A 20,453-nucleotide genomic window follows, 5' to 3' on the forward strand; every position below is an offset into this window, starting at 1 on the left:
ATGATGTAAACCAGATGTCCAGATTCATTCTTTTGCATGTGAATATCCAGTTGTCCTAGTATTACTTGTTGAAAGTCTCTTCCTGTCGAATTGTCTTAGTACCCTTGATGAAAATCAGTTGGCTCTAAATGTGAGGTTTTATTTCTGTACTCTCAATTCTATTAATCTATATGTCTGCCTTTATGCCAGTATAGCCAGTCTTAGTAAGTGTAGCTTTGTAGTTAGTTTTGAAATCAGGAACTGTGAGTCTTCCAATTTTGGTCTTTTTCAGGATTGTTTTGGTTATTCTGGGTCTCTTGCTTTTCCAGAGGAATTTTAGGATCAGCTTGTCAATTTCTGCAAAAATCCAGCTGAGATTGTCACAGAGATTGTGTTGAGCTGTACATAGATTTGGGGAGTATTGCCAGTTTAGCAATGCTAAGTGTTCTGATGCATTAGAACATGAGTTGTCTTTCCATTTATTCAGATCTTCTTTAATTCTTTCAGCAGTGTTTTGTGGTTTCCAGTACACAAGTCTTGCATTTTCCTTGTTACATGTATTCCAAACCACTCTATGCTTTTGCTATTATAAATGGTATTGTTTCATTTCTTCATTTCATTTTTGGATTGTTCACTGCCAACGTATAGGACTAGAATTGATTTTTATGTGTTGATCTTATATTCTGCCATGTTGCTGAACTTTTTCATTAGTAGTAATGGTTTTACAGTGGATTTCTTAGGGTTTTCTATGTACAAGATTGTGTCATCTGTGAACAGAGATAGCTTTACTTCTTCCTTTTTTTAGTCTGAATGTCTTTTATTTCTTTTTCCTGCTTAATTGCCCTGATTACAACTCTAGTACACTGTTGAATAGAAATGGCATGAGGGGAAATCCTTGTCTTGTTCTGATCTTAGGGGAAGAGCAGTCAGTTTTTCTCCATTAAGTACGAAGTACCTATAGGTTTTTTGTAGATGCTCTTTGTAAGGATGGGAATGTTCCCTTCTATTCCTAGTTTGTGAAAGTGTTTTTATTATGGAAAGGTGTTAGATTTTGTCAAATATTTTTTCTGGGTCTACTGAGATTATCAGGTGGTTTTTGTACTTTATTAATATCTTGACTTTTGGATGTTAACCCAATCTTGTATTTCTGGGATAAATCATATGGTCATAGTGTATACTCTTTTATGTGTTACTGGATTCAATTTGTTAGTATTTTGTTGAGGATTCTTGCATCTTTATTTATTAGGGATTTTAAACTATAGTTTCCTTGTGATGTCTGGTCTTGATATTGGAGTAATATGACCTCTAGAATGAGTTGGGAAGTGTTCCTTCCTCTTTTATTTCTGAAAGAGTTTGTAAAGAATTGGTATTAATTCTTCTTTAAGGTTTGGTAGAATTCATCAGTGGGGCCCTCTAGTCCTGGGCTTTTCTTTATTGAGAATTTTAAAATTACTAGTCAGTCTCTTTACTTGTGAACAGTTCTTGTCGGATTTTCTATTTCTTCCTGAGTCAGTCATTGATTTGTGTCATTTAGGAATTCGTTTGTCTAAGTTATCTAATTTATTGGCATATAGTTGTTTGTGGTATTTCCTTATAATCCTTGAAGATATTTATTTTCCGTCTTCAGTGTTCTCCATTTATACTATGCACGATATAGCTAAATGTAGCCTTCTTTTATTTTATTATTATTATTAAAAAAAATTTTTTTTTAATGTTTATTTATTTTTGAGAGAGACAGAGACAGCATGCGAGTGGGTTAGGGGCAGAGAGAGAGGGAGACGCACAAGTAGAAGCAGGCTCCAGGCTCTGAGCTGTCAGCACAGAGCCCGACGTGGGGCTTGAACTCATGAGCTGTGAGATCATGACCTGAGCCGAAGTCTGACGCTCAACCGACTGAGCCACCCAGGCGCCCCTGTAGCCTTCTTTTAAATTTAACTTGTGTGTGCTTTCAATCAGAGGACAAATGTCTACCTTCTGTTCTGGAAAATTCATGTATGTTCCATCGTTGAAAATTGCCTCTCTCCCATTTTCCTTTTTGTTCTGGAACTTTCTGGATCTCTCTGTTCATATTTTCTATCTTCTCTTTTTGCACTGAAATCAGGATGACTTACTCAGGCTTTTTTTTTTTTTTTTTCTTTACATGTCACTAATTCTCTAGCTGTGTTTAATTTTCTGTTTAACCTACCTATTGGGTTTTATTTATTTTTTAAAGACTTTTTAAAGTGTTTTTAAATTTTTTATTTTTATTTTTTAAATATTTATTTATTTTGAGAAAGAGGGAGAGAGAGACAGAGACAGAGACAGTGGGGAGGGTCTGAGAGAAAGAGGGAGGGAGAAAATCCCAAGCAAGCTCTGCCTTGTCAGCACGAGGCTCAGTCCCATGAATTGTGAGATCATGACCTGAGCTGAAACCAAGAGTCCTATGCTAAACCCACCTAGCCAACCCAGGCACCCCAGGATTTTTCTTTCAATTTTAAGTAATCTCTACAGCCAATGTGGGGTTTGAACTTACAACCCTGAAATCAAGAGTCGCATGCTCTACTGACTGAGCCAGCCCATATGTATTGGGTTTTAAATTTCAATATCGTATATTTCATTTCTGTTTAGTACTTTTTCAAAGTCTTGCTCAGAGTTTTCTTTTATTTTAGCTCTTGGAGTACCAATTTGTTCCATCTTTTTATTCCCTTGTGATGGCTTTTTGTTGTAGGGTTAGTAATGTTCATACTCTGCTCCTCCTCAGTGGTTGCAAAGAGTCGGATGCTTAAAAGTGTATTTGGGAAGTCTGCACTTACTGGTGATGATGAGCTCTGGGACATATGAAATGTGTGGGTCGGTGGCTGAGGTGGAGTGGAGGAAAGGATTGTTGGAAGGCTCTTCCCCCAGAACTTTGCGGTATGATTTCTTCTTACACAGGACTCCGCCCCAGAGTCCCCTCCTCCTAGCCTTCCCAGGCCTCTTGACCAAACAACGCCCCCATCCCCCACTCACACTCTTTTCCCTGCTTTATCTTCTTCATGACATTTATCACTACCCAGAAATATATTAGTCATTTGCCTACCATTTGTGTCCTTCCCACTGGGAACGTAAGCTCCTTGATAGCAAGGCTCTGCCTTACGTATTGCCATGTTCTCAGGACCTGGCACGCAGTTTATATTGCCACTAAATGTGAGTGAGTTTGAGTAATCCTGTTTTCAGACAGGAAGTCCTCTCAGCCTGGACGCTGCAGCTTTCAGCTGGGTTGGGTCTGACCAGGCAGCAGAGACGAGGTGAACAGCTTGGTTTTCCATTCCCCAACCTTTTTCTGGTCCTCCTCTAGGGAAGGTCTTTTTCTCCCGTACAAGCTCAGAAAATACCAGCCACCCGTGTGCTTCATTGTGGCCTTTTTCTGGCATATGCTTGCACACCTGCCAAAATCAGTAGTAGGCATTTGAGTGCCAGCAGACCTGGGGGAAAGAGGGTACCCCCCCACCCCCCACCCCAAGATCTGGTCCGTAACTGCAGGAGGCTGTAACTGAGTTAAGAGGACAGAGCATTCACAGAAGACTCTTTAGGGTACTTGCCACTCACTGAGCTGCAGTGCGGATGAGTACCCCTCACTGTGACGGGGTGGAGAAGGGCAGCCAGTGCGCTTGGTCCTTGGGCCATCCCTCAACGGGCACAGAAACTGTTCCTGGAAGCTTCTAGGAGGGAGTTATGAATTCCCAGGTGACTGCCCTCTCTCTGCGGTTGCCCCTCAGTGTAGGAACTTGTTCTGAGCAAAGTGCCTGAGGGCGTTCCCACAAGGTGGGCTCAAGGGGTTCCATCTGCATCTCTTAAGGCCCCACCTGAGGCCACTTCGAGGAATGGTGAAGAGCTCTGGAAGCAGGATTCCAGGAAACCCTGCCTGGCTTTCCCCTCTTCCCTCCCTGTCGGGCCTTGGGTAAAGGAGCCCATGGCTCTGGACCTTGAGGTTGTTGTGAGGAGACTACACAGAGGTTTTGTTCAGCACAATGCCTGGTTCACCCCAATAATGTGCCAGTTGGTATTCCAGTCTGGCATTTCGGGAGCCACTCAGTTTCCTGATCTGTAAAATGGCTAATAATGCCTGCTGCCCACCTGCCTCTTCCCTGTGCCCCTGGCTGTTGTAAGGACAAGGGTTAATATCCTCAGGCTTTGAGGGCCTGGGGTGGGGGAGGAGCCACATAAATGGAGTATTGTTGTGCTGGTGAATGATCTGGCTTTGTTCAAGTGTCTTCAGTATTTGACTTCCTGCAGTTAGTGTCCCCTTGTGTTTAATTGCTTAGATATTTGCATGTCCTCAGCCGGGCAGTGCATACCTGCCAGACTGTGGCCTGGGTCCTCACCCCGCTGGGGCCTGCTGAATTAGGGTGAGAAGCCTCATTTCCTCCGTCGGGGGGCCCCCCAGGCATCAGGAATGAAAGAAATGCAGAAAGTATGACCCACACGCAGAACTGGTTCTGAATAGGACATTTATTGAAGAGCTTTTGCAGGAGGCGGCGGGCACTTTAATTCCCGAGGCTGTTGGTGGCAGCTCGCTGCTCGCCCCAAGCCTGTTAACCGCTCGGCTGCCGGGGCTGGGAGGGCGCAGCTCCCGGGCCCCAGGTGGCCCTCTCGGTGCTCCGATGGGAGCCCTTTTGAGGAAGGCGGTAGGTACCTGGCTGAGGCCAGGCCAGGGGGTACAAGGGGGCCTGACTCTCAGTTCTGGGCCTCCAGGCCTTTACAAACTACCCCGTGAAAGCTGGCTAGCCTCAGGTTTGGGGGTAAAAGGTAGGTTTCTCCCTTGGAGGTTCAGAAACCGAGGAACCCCATGTAGGTGTCGGAGAGCTGGGTTTTTTTGTTGTTGTTTTCTTTTATCCTACCCTGGCTTCTAGTGGATTTGTCAACTGTGGCTGGGTAAGAGCAAGACAGTCCCGTGTTCCTGTTTTAGAGGTGACTGTAGACGGTTCTCCTGGGGGTTTCAGAGGGCCTTCTGATTTCTGAACATTCAGAGTTGGCTGGTTAGAGAAGGGGCCGCAGTGTTGGAGCAACCCAGCACAAAAGCGCTTCTGCGCTGGGAAAAGCAGAGTTAATCTCCCACTTCTTCCTGAAGTTTCTTTTTCCCAGAATCCACAGAGGGTGGTTATTTTGGATAAAATCAAGTGGTGGCAGGTCAGCAAGTGAAAGGAAGTTCTCCCCCACCCTGTGTCCTCCCGGATGGACACTGCCAGGCAGGGGCTGTGCCCGCCACTTTTGGATCTCCGGGCCACAGGAGCAGGGAGTTCAGGGGGCAGATTGCCACCCTGACTTGACTATGTTTTTAAATGTTGAGTCAAGGCCTTGCTTTTCCAGGAGCGGGATTGTGCTGCCCGGCCTGTGTTGCACCATGCCACGTGCATCCCCTCACCCCAGGGGACAGCCGCCCCTCCTGTCTGCATTCTGGTCTCCTAACCTCTCAGCTAAGGGAGACAGCTCCTTTCCTCCCACCTGGGAACTGGTTGGATGAGTTTCTTGGGCCTCCTTGGTTGAGGCCTCTTAGAAGGGAAGGGGCCAGGGGGGTGGAGACAGGTGCTGTGGGGTGGAGAGGGGCCCTCCTGGACTCTGGAAGAGGGATCCGGGAAGGGAAATGTATAAGGCCTTGCTGTCTAAAGGGCTTGGCTGCCTTTGAGAGTCGCCATTTGTTGTGAGAGCCTATACAGTCTGCCTTATAGAAGAAAATCCACTTTCTTAACTTCTCTGGGTCAGGCACCAGGCCCAAGATCAGCGTCCTGGGCAAAGAAGGAGGGGTATTGGAGCATTTTTGCTGTAGTGCCTGAGAGACGGGGAAGGCCAGAGTGGTTTGATGGATGGAAGCAGTTCACTAAGCGGTGTGGTGGGGAGCACTGCTGCTCACATTTACACACTTTTCTGGGTCTGGATGGTCATGCTCGAAAGCAGAGAGGAAGTTGCATTTGGGGTAGCCACCCTGTTGGCAGGTTGCCCCTGATTCTAATTTGCTTAGGGCGGGAACGTGAGAATTTGGGGAAGGGAAAAAGTCCTCAGGTGATGAGATGTATTCTGACCAGTCCCCAGCCCAGGAGAGAGCCTTTGGCCTGGAACCCCAATGGGACATTCTCTTCTGGTTAAGCCCCCATCTCTCAGTTTTCTTGGTTTCAGAAGCTTCTAATTTACACGAAGCTTTGTGTCTTCACCTTTACTGGGATCCTCCTTTCTGCCCCCTTCACAAGGGTTGGAATGGGTCGTGTTCTTTCTAGCAGATGCTTCCCTGGGTCCTTCTCTTTTTCTCCTCCCTGAAGCTCTCTACGAATAGTCAGCACCTTCTTGGGCCTCTGGATTCTTCCTGAACGCTCTTTGGCTATATGGACCCCTGCTCCCATAGCCCCATGTGGGGTTTGTCGCTTTTTGGGGCATATTCTCACACCTCATCTCCTAGAGCCCTTCCCTTACTGTCCCGGTAGTTGTTCTTCCTTCCAGGCATGGCTCGGGTGTGTCCTTTCCCGCCATTGCCGATGCCTACAGTCTCTCCCATTCCTGCCAGCCTGGCCTCTTGCTGCCAGCCACCCCAGGTCCTTGGGACGTCCATATCCTTTTGGGACTCAGCTCTTCCATGCTGCTGCCTTTGCATCAAGGGCCCTCACGTCCCTTCACCTGCCAAGTAAAAGCTTATTCATCATTCAAGGCTCAGCTCAACTATCACCTCCTTTAAAGCTGCCCAGGTCGCACTAGTTATTCCCTCTTCCTGTGGGCACAGTTTATGTATTTGTACTTCTGTACCAGCCCTCAAGGCATTGCTTTGTGGATAATTTGTTTAATTTTTCCTTCTAGAATTGGTTCCTCAAAGACAGGGACAAGGTCTTATTCGTTTCAGTATCCCTAGGGCCTAGCATCATGCTCAGAAGTGTGGAATGAATTCCCAAAACTGGAGACAGTCTTGAACTCCCATGCTGCTCATGACCCCATTCTCTACCTCCTTTTGATATTGATGGGCTTGTCTTGTTTCTCTTGATAGAGTATCCGCTCTGGAGAGCAGGCTCTGTGTGTGATTCATCTCTGTGTCTCCCACAAGGCTGCCACAATGTCTTTGTGCAAAGTGAGTGCTTGAAAATACTTGTCCAGTGAATTCTGAAGCTCACGACTTAGGAAGGGCAAGGACTGTTATCTCTAAATGAGAGGGTAGACACTGTGGCAGAGATGGCTCACTGCCTTACTCCTTATCTGTCATCCAGCTTTTTGGGGGCAGAACTGGGGCTGGTTTTGAGCAGTGCTGGCTGGAGTCCCTGGGCTCATACACTTTCTGCTGCTATGTCCCTCTTTGATATTCTCTGTGATTTAGGAAATGGGTTAATAGCAAGGCTCTTCCCACTACCTGATGGTTTTATGTCCTTCCCATGCCCACCTTGGTGCTGGATTTTATTTTATTGTTTTTTTTTTAAACCCGAGGACTAGTGAGGCACCTGGGTGGCTCAGACATCCGACTCTCGACTTTGGCTCAAGTCATGATCCCACGTTTTGTGGGTTCGAGCCCCGCATTGGGCTCAGCTCTCATAGTCAGAGCCTGCTTGGGATTTTTACTCTCTCTCCCTCTCTCTCTCTCTCCCTCCATCCTCTCTCTGCTCTCGTGCTCTCTCTCAAAAATAAATAAATAAAAACTTAAAAAGAAAAAACCAACTCAGGGACTAGTGTCAAGGATGATTTTTATTGATCTACTTGTGTTTTTGCTACCTTACATTTCCTTAAATTCTGTTCCTGCTCAGGCTTGTTACCCTCCATAGCTCTGTTCCTCTTTAGCTCCTGGTAGCACATGCTGTCTCTCCCTGTAGAACCCTGAGGAATGTGCCCTGCCTGCTAGAGCAAAGGACTCTGACTCACTTACACTTCATCTTCTGGTTTGTCCTTTCTGTTGGGCATGGATATCAGACTGTTTTCCTTTCCAGCTGAATTGCTTTCTATTTTTTCATGTAAGATCATGGTTCAAATCGATGTTGGGATTGTAAACGATGAATGGTTGGTGGGGGAGGATTAGGTCATGCTAGTTCACCAAGTTTAACACTTTCATCTTTATTATTAATTTGGGATGTGGGTAAACATTTTAGGCACAAATGGGAAAAAATCTCTTGTCCCAGTGCTTGTGGGACAAACTTTATCCATCCTTGTCATCCTGCCATTTATAGTGGGCTTACTGTGTGTCAGATGTACAAATTGGTTTATTTGTATCATCTCAGTCTTGGAGACCAGTGAGGTTGGTGCTGTTGTTCTCATTTTGCAGATGAGGAACTTGAAGCTGTAAGCCCTTGGGGAGGGCAGGTGGCTTGCCCAAGGCCACACAGGGCCGGTGAAGGAGCAGCTGGCTTTCAGACCAGGTCTGCCTGACTCCAAAGCCTGTGAATCCATTTAGCGCGTGTAACCTCTGCTCCATGGACTTCCATGCACACATACACTTGCATATTCTCTCTTCTCTGCTGGGGACGCAGAGGGACCTAACGGGACCCCCTCCGTTCCCACTTGGTTCCTCCTGAGATTCTCCAATGCCTTTGAACCTGATGCAACAGTAAATGCTGTGACTGTTGAAGGCGTGGCTCCTATTTCCTCCCCTCCCCCACCCCAGCCTGGAGGCCTGTGAAATCAAGCAGTCCCTGCAGCGTGGTGGGTGGGGGGTGGCGAGTGTAGGGACAGCAAGGTGGCTAATTTGCCGGGCTGGGTTCCTGAATTTTGCCAGTAGGCAGTGGAGGTCCTGTGAGCCTTTTTGGCCTAGTGAGGAGAGTGTGGGGCCTTTGGGACACTGAATCTATCCATGATTTGTAGCACCAGCTTTAGCTGCTCCATCTTCTGGGGACATTGTGTCATTTCCCTTAGTGACAGGCTGTGCTGGGAGCCAAGTTGACCTACCCTGGCTGTAAGCAATAGCAATTTTTTTTTAAAGTATTAGTTATTTATTTTGAGAGAGAGCGGGAGAGGGAGAGAGAGAATGAATGTGAGTGAGGGAGGGGCAGAGACAGGATGAGAGAGAGAGAATCTCATGACTTGAGCCAAAATCAAGGGTCAGGGATGCTTAACCAAGTGAGCCACCCAGGCGCCCCAGGAATGCAGTTTCTAATCAACAGTAATTGCTCTCATCTGCCTTTCATATATATGTATATGAGACTTCCTGGGAGGAAGCTTTTCCTGCAATATTTGTAGGGGGACCTTATTGTACTCCCTTCTTCAAATTCCAGAGTGGTTCCTTGGCCACTTTTCCCTTCCTCTCAATTTTTTTGTGACTGGTCACTTGATATGTGGCATGATGGCAGGGCAGCTGTGCCCCTGCTCTAGGCCCTTGTCTGGGGCCAAGTGGGACAGGACTGCTGGGGTGAATGAGCAGTCACTGCTCCTGGTACCTCTCGGCAGATTGGAAACTTGCTGGCCGTGACTAATGTGGAAACTCATTAGTCTAAGAGGAACTGGCTCAGGCCTCGGTTTTGACCAGTTTATCTTTCACCTACTGTGGGAATGGTGAGGGGTGCTTTAGCACAATAGTGCAGGTGTTTATTGAGCACCTAGTATGTGCATTGCTCTCTGAGGGGGAAGGAAGGGCACAGGAAAGAAGGCCCAGCCCCCCTGGGTTTTACCGTCTAGTCCAGAAGAAAAGCATGCACTTACGGACCCCAAGGACCAGCACTTTAAGTGATACTCTGGGTCATTAGAGTTCAAAGGAGTGTGTATGTATCAGTGTCCTGTGGCTGCTCTAACAAACCCCGCAAACTTAGTTGCTTGAAACAGCACGTATTTATTATCTTACAGTTCTGGAGGTCAGAACTGAATCTGGGTCAACGGGGCTGTGTTCCTTGTGGAGGCTCCAGGGGGGAGGATTGGTTTCCTCACCCTTTCCGGCCTCTTGAGGCTGCCTACATCCTTTGGCTTGTGGACCCTTTCCTCTCTCTGCAAAGCTGGCAGCCTGGCAGTCTTCCAGTCTCTTTCTGTCTGTCCCTCTGCTGTTCTTGGCACATCAGCGTCTGAATCCTGCATCCCTCTGGTAAGGATCCCTGTGATCACATCAGGCCCACCCCGGTAACCTGGGGTAGTCTCCCCGTCTCAGGAGCCTCGACTTGATCATGTTTCAGAGTCTCTTTTGCTGTATAAAGCAACATCAGTAGGTTCCTTATAGCCAATGATTAGGATGTGGATATACTTTGAAGGGGGGCACAGCCTGCAGTTGTGTGTGTGTTGAAGGGGCTGGAAGTGGTTGAGGAGGCCCTTCTGAAGGAGGTGATTTGACTGAGTTTGTGTAGGGGGAGAGGGTCCGGGATGCCATATCAGGTATGAGAAACAACAGGAGCAAACGTTGGGGTTGCGGGGTGGTGGGGACAGTGAGTGAGGTGTGGTCTTCCCACTGAGATGAAATGCCAAGGGCTGTCTTTCCCCTCCACGGCCAGGCTGAGGAGGTTTTCTGGATTTCAGTCTGTTAGGCCCACATTTCCTCCCAGAATTCAGGTGGGAGGGCTTCATTGGCAGCCGCTCTCCCTTTCCTTCCCAGCAGCTGAAGTCCTGCTTTAAGGACCCAGCCACATTTGATGGCCCCTGCTGTTCTGGGGTGGTGGGAAAAGGAATTCACTAGGGAAAATAAATTCATGAGGGGAAATGAATTTGAGCCAGCTGGCCCAGGTTTGTGACCCAGAAACCCTGGTCGCTCTGTTTGCATGGCCTCTGTGACAGTCACGTTGCTCACATTAACACATCGAACCCAGTTACTCCCCAGGGAGCCTCCCGTTGTCCTTTCTTAGGGTGCTTTGGGCCCCTGAGTCTCCGGGGAGGGTTGGGCGGGGCCTGAGTAAGGAAGCTGCTCTGGAAAGGGGCAAAGAGCCAGACCCTCTCAGGGATCCTCCTGTCCTCGGGAAAGCCTCTAGGGCTGTGCTGAGAGGTGTCCTCCCTCTGGCGTGGCCGAGGGGGAGCGGCAAGAAGAGACAGGCAAGAGCCGGGCGTGGGGCTGTGGGCGACAGCACTGCTGAGTGAGCTCAGCTCCTGTTTGAGATCTCTGAGGAAGTTCACCTTGCTCCTGCCGTGTTTGTCTGGAGAAGCCTTAGCTGCTCTCTGTTGCTTCCTTCTGGTACCCTCTCTGAGGAGCTCCTGACTGGGGAGTTGGGGCATTGTTCCGGGGAAGGTCAAGGGCGCGTGACAGGTTCTGAGAGCCTTTGGAGTGTGTAGGAAGCCCCTGGGGAGGTGGGTGTGCGGGGGATTTGGGAGCGGTTGCCTTTGGGAGAGCGCCCTGCTCCTTTCCTGCCCGCCTCTAGGGCAGGTGTGTCGGGCTTCCGCTTCTTGGGCGTGGGGTGAAGGGCGGCAGGCGAAAGGATGACATCAGCCTCCTCCTCCGCACCTGGGCCCAGCCTGACTGAAGCAAAATGTTTTCTGGGGCGTCTCCAGAGCTGGCCCGTGCAGAGGGCTGTCCAGCGGGTGCCCCTCTCCCTCTCCTGCCTTCTCAGCCTGCAGGCCAAGGAGGGAGGGCCAGAGGGGATGTTGCTGAGTCCTGGGGGTTCCCCAGGACCAGAAAAGGAGAGGTTCTCCAGAAGGTTCCCGGTGAGTGCCTCGCTGTAGGACCATCATTTCTGAAGTTGGCGGGGCAGGGTGGGGGGGGGGTGAGGGTTGGCAAGGTGATGTCACTTTTGCCTCAGTGACCAGAGGCCTGAGGACAGAACATGGGGGCTAATTGTGGGTTTTGTCATTTTTTCTGTTGGAGGCAGGGGTGTGGGTTCGGTTGGGGGCCTGGTGCTGAAGCCTGGTGAGGAGGAGGAGGAGGTGTGGGACTTGACCCCCGTTCAGCTGTGCTGGGAGTCCTAGAGGCCTGCTGCAGCCTGCCTCCCTGCCTGGGGAAGGTCCTCAACAGGCGGAGTTGATAACCTGGAGAGGTGTAGGTGGAGGAAGGGTGCGGATTGTTAAATTTAGAGAACGTTAAAAAAAAAAAAGAAAGAAAAATGAATCTCCATTCCTCTCGTGCCTCTGCCTCCCCCCTCCCCAAAATGTATGTCTGAGCCGCTTCTTGGGTCCGTCAAAAAGAAAAGCTTAGGGGACCGTCACAGGTGTGGGACTGGAGAGACAGAGTTTTCCAGAAGACTGATTCATTGATTGATGATTAGACTGACTCATGTTGAGGGATGGAACAGGTCACGGCTGGGGGACACTTAGGGGAACTGGAGACTGGGCGTGGTAGGGGGCGGTGGGTGTGGGCATCTGGCTTGGGGGTTTGGCTGCTCTCTGTCACCTCCTTCTCTGGGCTCCCACTTCCCCAGCAGACTGTGTCTTCCAGATGAGTTTGAAGACCTGGGTCTAATCTTGGCTTTGAGGTGACTCTTAACAGTTTGGGGCGATACTCAGGGAAGAGGAAGGAAGGAGAGGTTGCCTCTGCCCAGGGGCATGTGGGCAGTCCTTCTGCCGTCTCTTTGGGAGTCCGAACCACACACAGTATTGGTTGGGATCAGGCTTTTAGGACCAGAGTGTACTCAGAGTCTACTAACAGCCCCCCTGTACTCTGCCTGGTTTGCTCTCACGGCCCCACATGCTTGTCATCCTCCCTTTTTGGGTCTTTAAGTTGTTTTCCAGCAAGCTTCCTGTCCTGGACAGCCTTGTGATCCTGGGGCTCCTGGTCCCTGCGGAGCTTGTCTCATGCGAGGAATTATAGTCTGATCCTGGTGACCTCAAGCTTTTCCGCTTCTCCATGACCTGCTCTCCTTTGACTTGGAATCTGTATTTTACCACATTGTTCCAACTGGAGGGTACGGGCCAGAGGTCACATAGTAGCGGGTCTAGAAATAGCCGGAAGGAATCTTTAACTTTCATTCCTTTACCTCTGTGGCCTTTGTTAGGATAAATGAAGTATGGCGGTAAAACAAGTCTTTATAAGCCCCCCACCCACGGTTTATGGTGAAGCAAAGCCAATGCATTCAGGTCTGTGACTAATTGTGGCCCTGGCTTGTGTAAAATCCATTAGGGAGGCAGCAGCTGGGGCAGGGGTCCTTAAACACTGGAGCCTGTGTGCCTGAATTCAAATCCAGGAGCTACCACATGCTACCTTGTGGCCTCAAGTTTCTGTGTCTGTAAAATGGGGGTAGTAATGGTGCTGACCTTGTAGAGTTGTGAGGAGATGGAAGTGACTTGTTTCTGTAGCACTTAGAACGCTTCAGCTCTTGGTTGGTATGCTTTGTCTCAGCCCCAGGGGGACTCCTGGGCATGGGCATGACTTTGAGAATGGGAGCTTGGTTTGCAGGCAGATGACTACCTTCAACCAGAGGAAATTTCTCCAAGGAGAAGAGATGCTTTCGTTTCTGTGTTCACAGGGCAATGGGGTCTCTACAGAGTGACCCTCAGAAGGCACCCCTTAGAGATGAATCTCCCTGAGAGAGTGTGTTGTGGGGGGAGGGGGGCTGTGGCTAATCTACTTTAAAACTGACCTGGCTGGCTGTGAAATCCATCAGGGATTTGGGCCTTTGCCATTTAGCATCCCCTTAGGGGCCGACTGACCCCAGGTTTGATCTGGGAAAGGTCTTAGGCCGTGAGTTTCTGCCCCATTATTCCAGCTGCTACTGACTGCCGGGAGTGGGGAAGGGGGTGGGGTGGGTGGGTGCCTGACAGTGCAGCAGGCTTTGAAGGACACCAGAGTCCCACAGGACTGAGGGTTAAGGACTGGGGCGGAGTTTGGATCTATGTCTTTCTTTGTGCTGAAATGACACAGCGTTACCCTGCGGGCTGGTTCTGTAGAAAGGCCTAGTTGGTTAATTTTAAAGGCTCTTTTGAGGAGGGAGGAAAAAGGAGCAATGTTGCATTTCCCAAGGGGCTTTCCTCTGCGATGCTCAGAGTTTCACCAAGATGAGCTTGTTAATTAATCCTCCCTTGTTGTGCCTGGAAGGGAGGGAGAAGGCTGGAATGGCCTCAGCGCTGCCACTGTGTCCTTACCTGCACAATGAGAGGCTCCTTCCTATAGATTGCAGAGGAGGTGACACCCCTCCCCCTGCCCAAGCTGAGACCTTCTGTGGCAAAGTGCTGTGCTGGAGAGGGTCCTTGCTGGGCTCTTGATTTTCAGCTCAGGAGAAGCACTGGTTTGTTCATCATTTTCCATTTGCCAGATCACCTTTAAGGCCCCTGAGCTTAGGTCACTTACAGTCTAGAGGAGGGGATCTCACACTAGTCACAGTCACACAGGGGGTGTAAGGGTAATCCTGGGGTGCTGTAGGAGTAGGTAGAAGGGGGCCTCCAGGTTTGTATTCTGGGGAGGTTTCTAGAAAGAGGGCTGGCTTCTAATCTGAAACCTGAGGATTGGGTATAAGTGACACAGGTTGGGGGGTGGTATGACGTGAGGTAGATGGAGAGGAAATAATGTCCAGGCAAACAGAACATTTGCAAAAGCAAGAGCTCAGGGCTACTTGTTCCAGGTTGGGGCAGAGGCACAGAAAAGCAGGGGGAAATTCAAGGTTACCGGAGTGAGGCCACCTTCTAGATCCTTCTCATAGCTGTGAAGAGCTCTAGGCTGTGGTCTAGTAATTTCTGAGCCCTAGAACTAGGGGTGAAGGCTTTGGGTCATTGGTAATGAGAGTGATGTTCTAGAACTTTGTTCCTGTGGAGACAGAAATACACGTTCTGGGAAGTGGTGCTGGCGAGCTGCAGTCTTCTGGGGTTGGAGTGGAATGTTCCTCTCCTTCCCAGAGGCCATAGCCCCTCCCAGACTTACTGCTCCAGGTTGGCCTACCTGTGAACAGTACCACCTGCTCAGGAATAAAGTCCACCCGGGGCTGTATTTGCCTTACCTGGGAGCAGTTTCCTGCTTGCTGGCCTTCCTGACTTAGCTGTGCTAAAGGGAATTTAGGGAGACTCATCGGTGGCTCAGCCTTGGGGCATTTCCTGGGCGCTGGGAGCTGGGGTGAGTCAGGGCCTGTGCCAGGTGCTGGGGGTTGGGGAGCCTTCGTACTATCTCCTCTGCCTTCCCTGTCAGTATCCGGAAGGTTTCAGATTCATGGTGAAGTCGCTGGTGCCCCAGAGATGGAATCCCAAGGAGATTCTTACTCTCTGGCGTGTGTGTTGTCTTAGATTATAAGAGCAAGGTCTTTACCTGCCCTTGCTGGTGACCCCGGCACAGGTCCCGACAAGTGGGTGCTTGGGAAGTGCTTTTTGACAATTGCTGTTATCATCACTGTTCTGATTAGTTATGGAGCCCTTGCTTCGTGCCAGGCACCGCGCTCAGACCTGTACGTGTAGCAGGTCCCTGCATCCTCGTGGACACAGCCCTTGGGTAGGTGCTGAGATGCTGAGGTTCTGAGAGGCTGGGAGCTTTGCCAGGGCAGTGGGGCCGGGCTTGGGATTCCATCCGAAGGCACCCTCACTGCTGCTATGGTGGAGATGTCCTCTCTGCTTTTCTGGGGATCGGGTTTCTGAGCCCTTTATTGTCCTTGGATGTGGTTTGCCCATCCTCACCCTGGGAAAGCTTGGAGCCAGGAAGGCATGTTACCTGGGCCTCCTTGTGCCTGTTGGCAGATTCCGAGGGAAAGGACCCCCTCCACATTCAGAGCTGTTGTTTTTAACATTGTGGTGAAATACACAGACATAACATTTCCATTGTAACCATTTTTAAGTGTGTGGTGTTTCAGTGGCATTAAGTACATTCCCAATGTTGCTCACCTGTCACCACCATCATCCCCCGGACTTGATTACCTCGCAAAATGGAAACTCCGTACCCATTAAATACTAACTCCGCATTCCCTCCTCCCCCAGCAGCCACCCTTTTCCCTTCTGTTTCTGTGAAGATTCCAAGGTTCAATTCTTTGTCTGTCCCGCCCAGAATCTCTCTGGAGTGCCCTCTCCAGGCAGCGATGCCAGGATGCCCGTCTCTGCCTCTCTCCGCCAAGAGCGCAGCCAGGAGCGGCCGGTGAGCCTGACCTCCACCACCTCCTCGTCGGGTTCATCCCGTGACAGCCGCGGTGCCATGGAGGATCCCAATGGCTCCGAGGCTTCTGCTGAGAACGGGGCAGGCTCCCCGCGCGGCCGGCATCCCCCCAACGGCAACCCCAACTCCACCGGCTGGCTGAGCGTGAGGGGGCCCCTGTCTCCGTTCAGCAGCCGGGCCCCGGCGGCCCCAACACATAAGCTCAGCTACCTGGGCCGAGTGGTGCGGGAGATCGTGGAGACGGAGCGGATGTATGTGCAGGACCTGCGCAGCATCGTGGAGGTGAGGCCCGCCACCCAAGGGGCTGAGGTTGGGAGGGGGCCCGGCCTCTGGCTCCTGGTGGCCCAGCTCTGTTGTAAACCTGCTTCCACCCCTGGAAGGAAACTTCTCCCTGATAGTTGGTTTCAGAAGACCTGCTTCCCATGGAGTAGTGGGGAGGTCTCATGCGGCCTGCTCTGGGGGAGCCTCTGACCGCTCCCACTGCCTTACGACTTTGGGTCACATCAGTAGCCCGGGCCCACAGAACCTCCTGCAGGCCATTAGGGGGCAGGCACGGTTGGTGGGGAGGGGCGGGGACTGCTGTGCTCATGGAAACTGATCACAGTGAGGACACTGGCCTGGATGTTGCCTACCTGTGCCCAGATCCCTGCTCCGTGGTTGCCTGGCTACGGGGTCTCAGGCACCTGCGTAAGCTCCTGAGCCTCGGGTTCCTCACCTGGGACGTGAAGACGCACCCACCTCATAGGGCCATGTTGGTGAGGCATTTCACACTGCGGGCACGCAGGAAGGTGGCTGTGTGGCTGCCACTGAGGATGCCCTCTGCTCGCTGCAGAGGGAACCGTGTATTTGTTTCCGGGGCTGCTGTAATAGATAACCTCAAGCTGCGTGAGTAAAACGCAGACACTTAGTCTGTCTTCGTTTAGGAGGCAGAATGCGTTGCACGCCTCTCTCCTGGCTTCTGCCAGGTGGTTGCTGCCTATCCTTTGCGTTCCTTGGCCTGTTGATCTATTATCCCGACCTCTGCCTCCACCTTCCTATCGCTGCCTTCTCTGTGTCCTTTCCTCTTGTGAGGACACCAGTCATTGGAGTTAGGGCCCACCCTAAATCCAGTAGGATATCGTCCTGAGATCCTTGACTCATTACATCTGCAAAGACTCTATTTCCAAGTGAGGTCACCTCCTGAGGTTCTGAATGGATATCAGTTGGGGGGTGGGGAACTATGCAGCCCAGTACGGTAGGCCATGTCTGTGAAGTCACACTGTGGTTGTACAGAAATGGGGTGTGGCTGGAGGAAGTGGGGGGACGGACTGTACCGGGGGCGGGGTGGAAGATGGGCTCTGATGCCTCCCTCCACGCAGGACTACCTCTTGAAGATCATTGACACACCTGGGCTGCTGAAGCCAGAACAAGTCAGCGCCCTCTTTGGGAACATAGAAAACATCTATGCACTAAACAGGTATGGAGTGGGACTAACACATACTGCGTTCTGCCTATGAGGCCCATCTTAGGGCCTAGAAGGGCCCTGGATGGGCCTAGTCTCCTGGGCTGTGACATGTGGGCCAGGGGCCTGATCACTGAGGGTGGGTGGGTAGTGGTGCTCTCCCCTGTAAGGTGCTACAGTCAGCTCCCTGTAGGAGAGAGGGGGTGTGGGGTCATGTGCCCTGGGGCTGCTGTGCCTCCTGTCAGGCGGGGGAGACCATCTGAGGTCATGTGCATGTTGGGGCCAGACTGGGCCAGGCCAGCACCCCCTCAGGGAATGGCTGGACTCTGGCATGTGATGCTCTTCTCTCTGTCCCTTTGTGGCCCTTTGTCTCTTCCATCTTTCTCCCCTTCTTGCACATCCCTTAACTTCTTCATCACCTTCCTACTGACCCCATGGGAAACCAGGGCTCCCTGGAGGTGATCTGACCCATTAGGTGAATGAACAGATCAGGCGAAAGGGGAGGCTGAGTGAGGTCTGGCAGGAGGCTACTTCAGGGCAAAGGGGCTCCTTGAGGATATGGCGTGTGCTGCCGGGGCCCACAGATTCCCCAGGGCGAGGGCACTGGTCGGGGGGGAGTGTGCTTAAGGGGACAGCATTGATAGGATATAGGGCCCTCTGAGATGGCTGAGAGACTTCCTGCAGTGCAAGCTTCAGAAGGCCGGGAGGGCAGGGTGACTTGGGCCAGGTGCTGGTGGGGGTTGGGAAGACAAATGCATGGGAGGAGGTGACAGGGGAGCATTGTGGTTAGGGTTTCCCATAGCATCCCAACCCGAATCCAAGTTCAGGCTCTGGGACTCCCCCTCTCTCCCTTTCCTGCATCCTTTTGCACCGGGGTGTGTGTGTTGGGGGCCTTTGCTTACTTTGGGAATCCCCCCCCCCTTCTCCCCCCCCCCCCCCCCCCCCCCCCCGCCTTTAATCTCAGTCTGTGTGTGTTTGACTCCTTCTGCTTGCAGAGGAGCTGTCTCTCCTCCCAAGGTGGGTACTCGCATCCCCTTTCTCTTGCTTGCTGAGCATGTGGGGCTCCTTTGCTCCCCATCTTTGCGGCAGTGCTGAATACTCTGTGGTTGCTGGCCTGCATGGGGCTCACTCTGAGGGGGGAGAAGCCCTGACTCTTTGGCGTGTCACCAGGGCTGGCTGTGTATCTGGGAACCAGGAGGTTGGGGAGGGGACTTGTTGGTAGGTGTTAGTAGGCCGTGAGCTGTCTGGGGTCTGACGACCACTCCCTCCTCCCCCAGCCAGCTACTCAGAGACCTGGACGGCTGCAATAGTGACCCTGTGGCTGTGGCCAGCTGCTTTGTGGAAAGGGTAAGAAGGGCTGGGTTCTTGCCTCTTATCCCACCTTGCTGGGGACTCAGAGGCACAGGAACGCCCAGCAGAGGCTTCTGCCAGGGGAAGGAGGGGCGTTCTGGGGTGCCTCAGGTGGGAGGGGCATTCTGGGGTGGAGCCAGGGGCTGCTAGGTGGATGGGGTGTCCCAGGGAGATGGGCACAAGGATGGATCTGCAGGTGTTCAGGGAAAGGGGGGCAGTGTGTAGTCTGGGGATCAGGGCCATGTTTTTGGTATTCCCAAGTTTGCAGCTCCCGGAAATCACTATCTTTGTTCGGTCTCTTCTTAGAGCCAAGAGTTTGATATCTACACCCAGTATTGCAACAACTACCCCAAGTGAGTAATTGGGGTGGAGAGGGGAGGTAGAGTTATTTGGTGGGCCTGGAGCACCACACGCCCCCATCTAGGCCTTCCCAGGCAGTGACGGCCGCCTCCCCCCCTCCCAGCTCAGTGGCCGCCCTGACCGAGTGCATGCGGGACAAGCAACAGGCCAAGTTCTTTCGGGACCGGCAGGAGCTGCTACAGCACTCTCTGCCCTTGGGCTCCTACTTGCTGAAGCCCGTCCAGCGCATCCTCAAGTACCACCTGCTGCTCCAGGTAACCCAGAGGTCTTCCTGAGGATGGGGGGCCCAGGGGAGGGGCAGGGCCTGAGTCTGGGCCGCCTGAGCGCCTGTCTCCCGCACAGGAAATCGCCAAACATTTTGATGAAGAAGAAGACGGCTTCGAGGTGGTGGAGGATGCCATTGACACCATGACCTGCGTGGCCTGGTACATCAATGACATGAAGAGGAGGCACGAGCATGCAGTCCGGCTCCAGGTGCTGCAGGGCTGGCGGCTGGAGGGACTCGCAGGGGCGGTGGGGCGAGGTGGGTGGCGCTTGGGAGAGCGCATGTGGCCGCCTGCTGCAGTGAGCTGAGGGCTCGTTTCCCTGTGGGGTGGGCTTCTCTGTGGGGAGCCCTTGTGGCAGCGTGTGTCTGGCGGATGCAGGTGGTGGCTGTGTCTGCAGGAGTTTTCTGGGGCTCCACGCAGTCCCCAGAGTGTCATGAGCAGCCTGACTCTGGGGCTCCCTGCTTCTCTGCTGCAGGAGATTCAGTCACTGCTCATCAATTGGAAGGGACCAGACCTGACCATCTATGGGGAGCTCGTCCTGGAGGGCACGTTCCGCGTGCACCGCGTGCGCAACGAGAGGACCTTCTTCCTCTTTGACAAAGCTCTGCTCATCACCAAGAAGCGAGGCGATCACTTTGTCTACAAGAGTCATATCCCGGTAACCAGGCTGCTGTCATGTTCTCTGCCCCTCCACTCATTCTCCACTTCCCCCATTTTAGTGGGCCAATCTCCAGACCCTTTTTTTTTTTTTTTTTTTTTAAAGATTTTGTTTTTGGGGCGCCTGGGTGGCTCAGTCATTTGAGTGTTGGACTCTTGATTTTGACTCAGGTCATGATCCCGGGGTCGTGGGATGGAGCCCCGAGTTAGGCTCCGCACTGGGCGTGGAGCCTGCTTGGGATTCTCTCTCTCTCTCCCTCTCCCTCTGCTCTCTCTCTTAAAATAAAAATTAATTAATTAAAAAAAAAAAAGATTTTATCTTGAAGTAATCTCTCCACCCAGTGTGGGACTCGAACCTAAAACTCCAAGATCAAGAGTCACATGCTTTACTGACTGAGTCAGCCAGACGGCCCCAGGCTGTACTTCTTGACCTCTTCATGGGCTCCGGGTTGGTGTGGATACAGCTCTATCCTTCTGAGATTACTCTTCCTGCCTCCCCAGATGGTCTTGAGGGGCTGGGGCCCCA

The 20,453-nt window shown here is 51.6% G+C and overlaps 1 protein-coding gene across 10 annotated transcripts in view; it reads left to right on the plus strand.

Moving 5' to 3' along the window:
• PLEKHG3 (pleckstrin homology and RhoGEF domain containing G3) overlaps nucleotides 1-20,453 on the plus strand; it is a 42,834-nt gene that overhangs the window by 11,439 nt on the left and 10,942 nt on the right. For all 10 annotated transcript variants that reach the window (XM_030319312.1, XM_030319308.2, XM_030319309.2 and 7 more), the window contains exons 2-8: nucleotides 15,749-16,135; nucleotides 17,212-17,309; nucleotides 18,572-18,641; nucleotides 18,951-18,997; nucleotides 19,108-19,258; nucleotides 19,347-19,478; nucleotides 19,746-19,928. In XM_030319312.1, coding sequence (XP_030175172.1) covers nucleotides 15,788-16,135; nucleotides 17,212-17,309; nucleotides 18,572-18,641; nucleotides 18,951-18,997; nucleotides 19,108-19,258; nucleotides 19,347-19,478; nucleotides 19,746-19,928 — 1,029 coding nt within the window. In that variant the 5' untranslated portion in view covers nucleotides 15,749-15,787. The remainder of the gene's footprint in view (nucleotides 1-15,748; nucleotides 16,136-17,211; nucleotides 17,310-18,571; nucleotides 18,642-18,950; nucleotides 18,998-19,107; nucleotides 19,259-19,346; nucleotides 19,479-19,745; nucleotides 19,929-20,453) is intronic.

The sequence above is a fragment of the Lynx canadensis genome, chromosome B3, assembly GCF_007474595.2.
Source record: "Lynx canadensis isolate LIC74 chromosome B3, mLynCan4.pri.v2, whole genome shotgun sequence".
NCBI lineage: Eukaryota > Metazoa > Chordata > Mammalia > Carnivora > Felidae > Lynx > Lynx canadensis.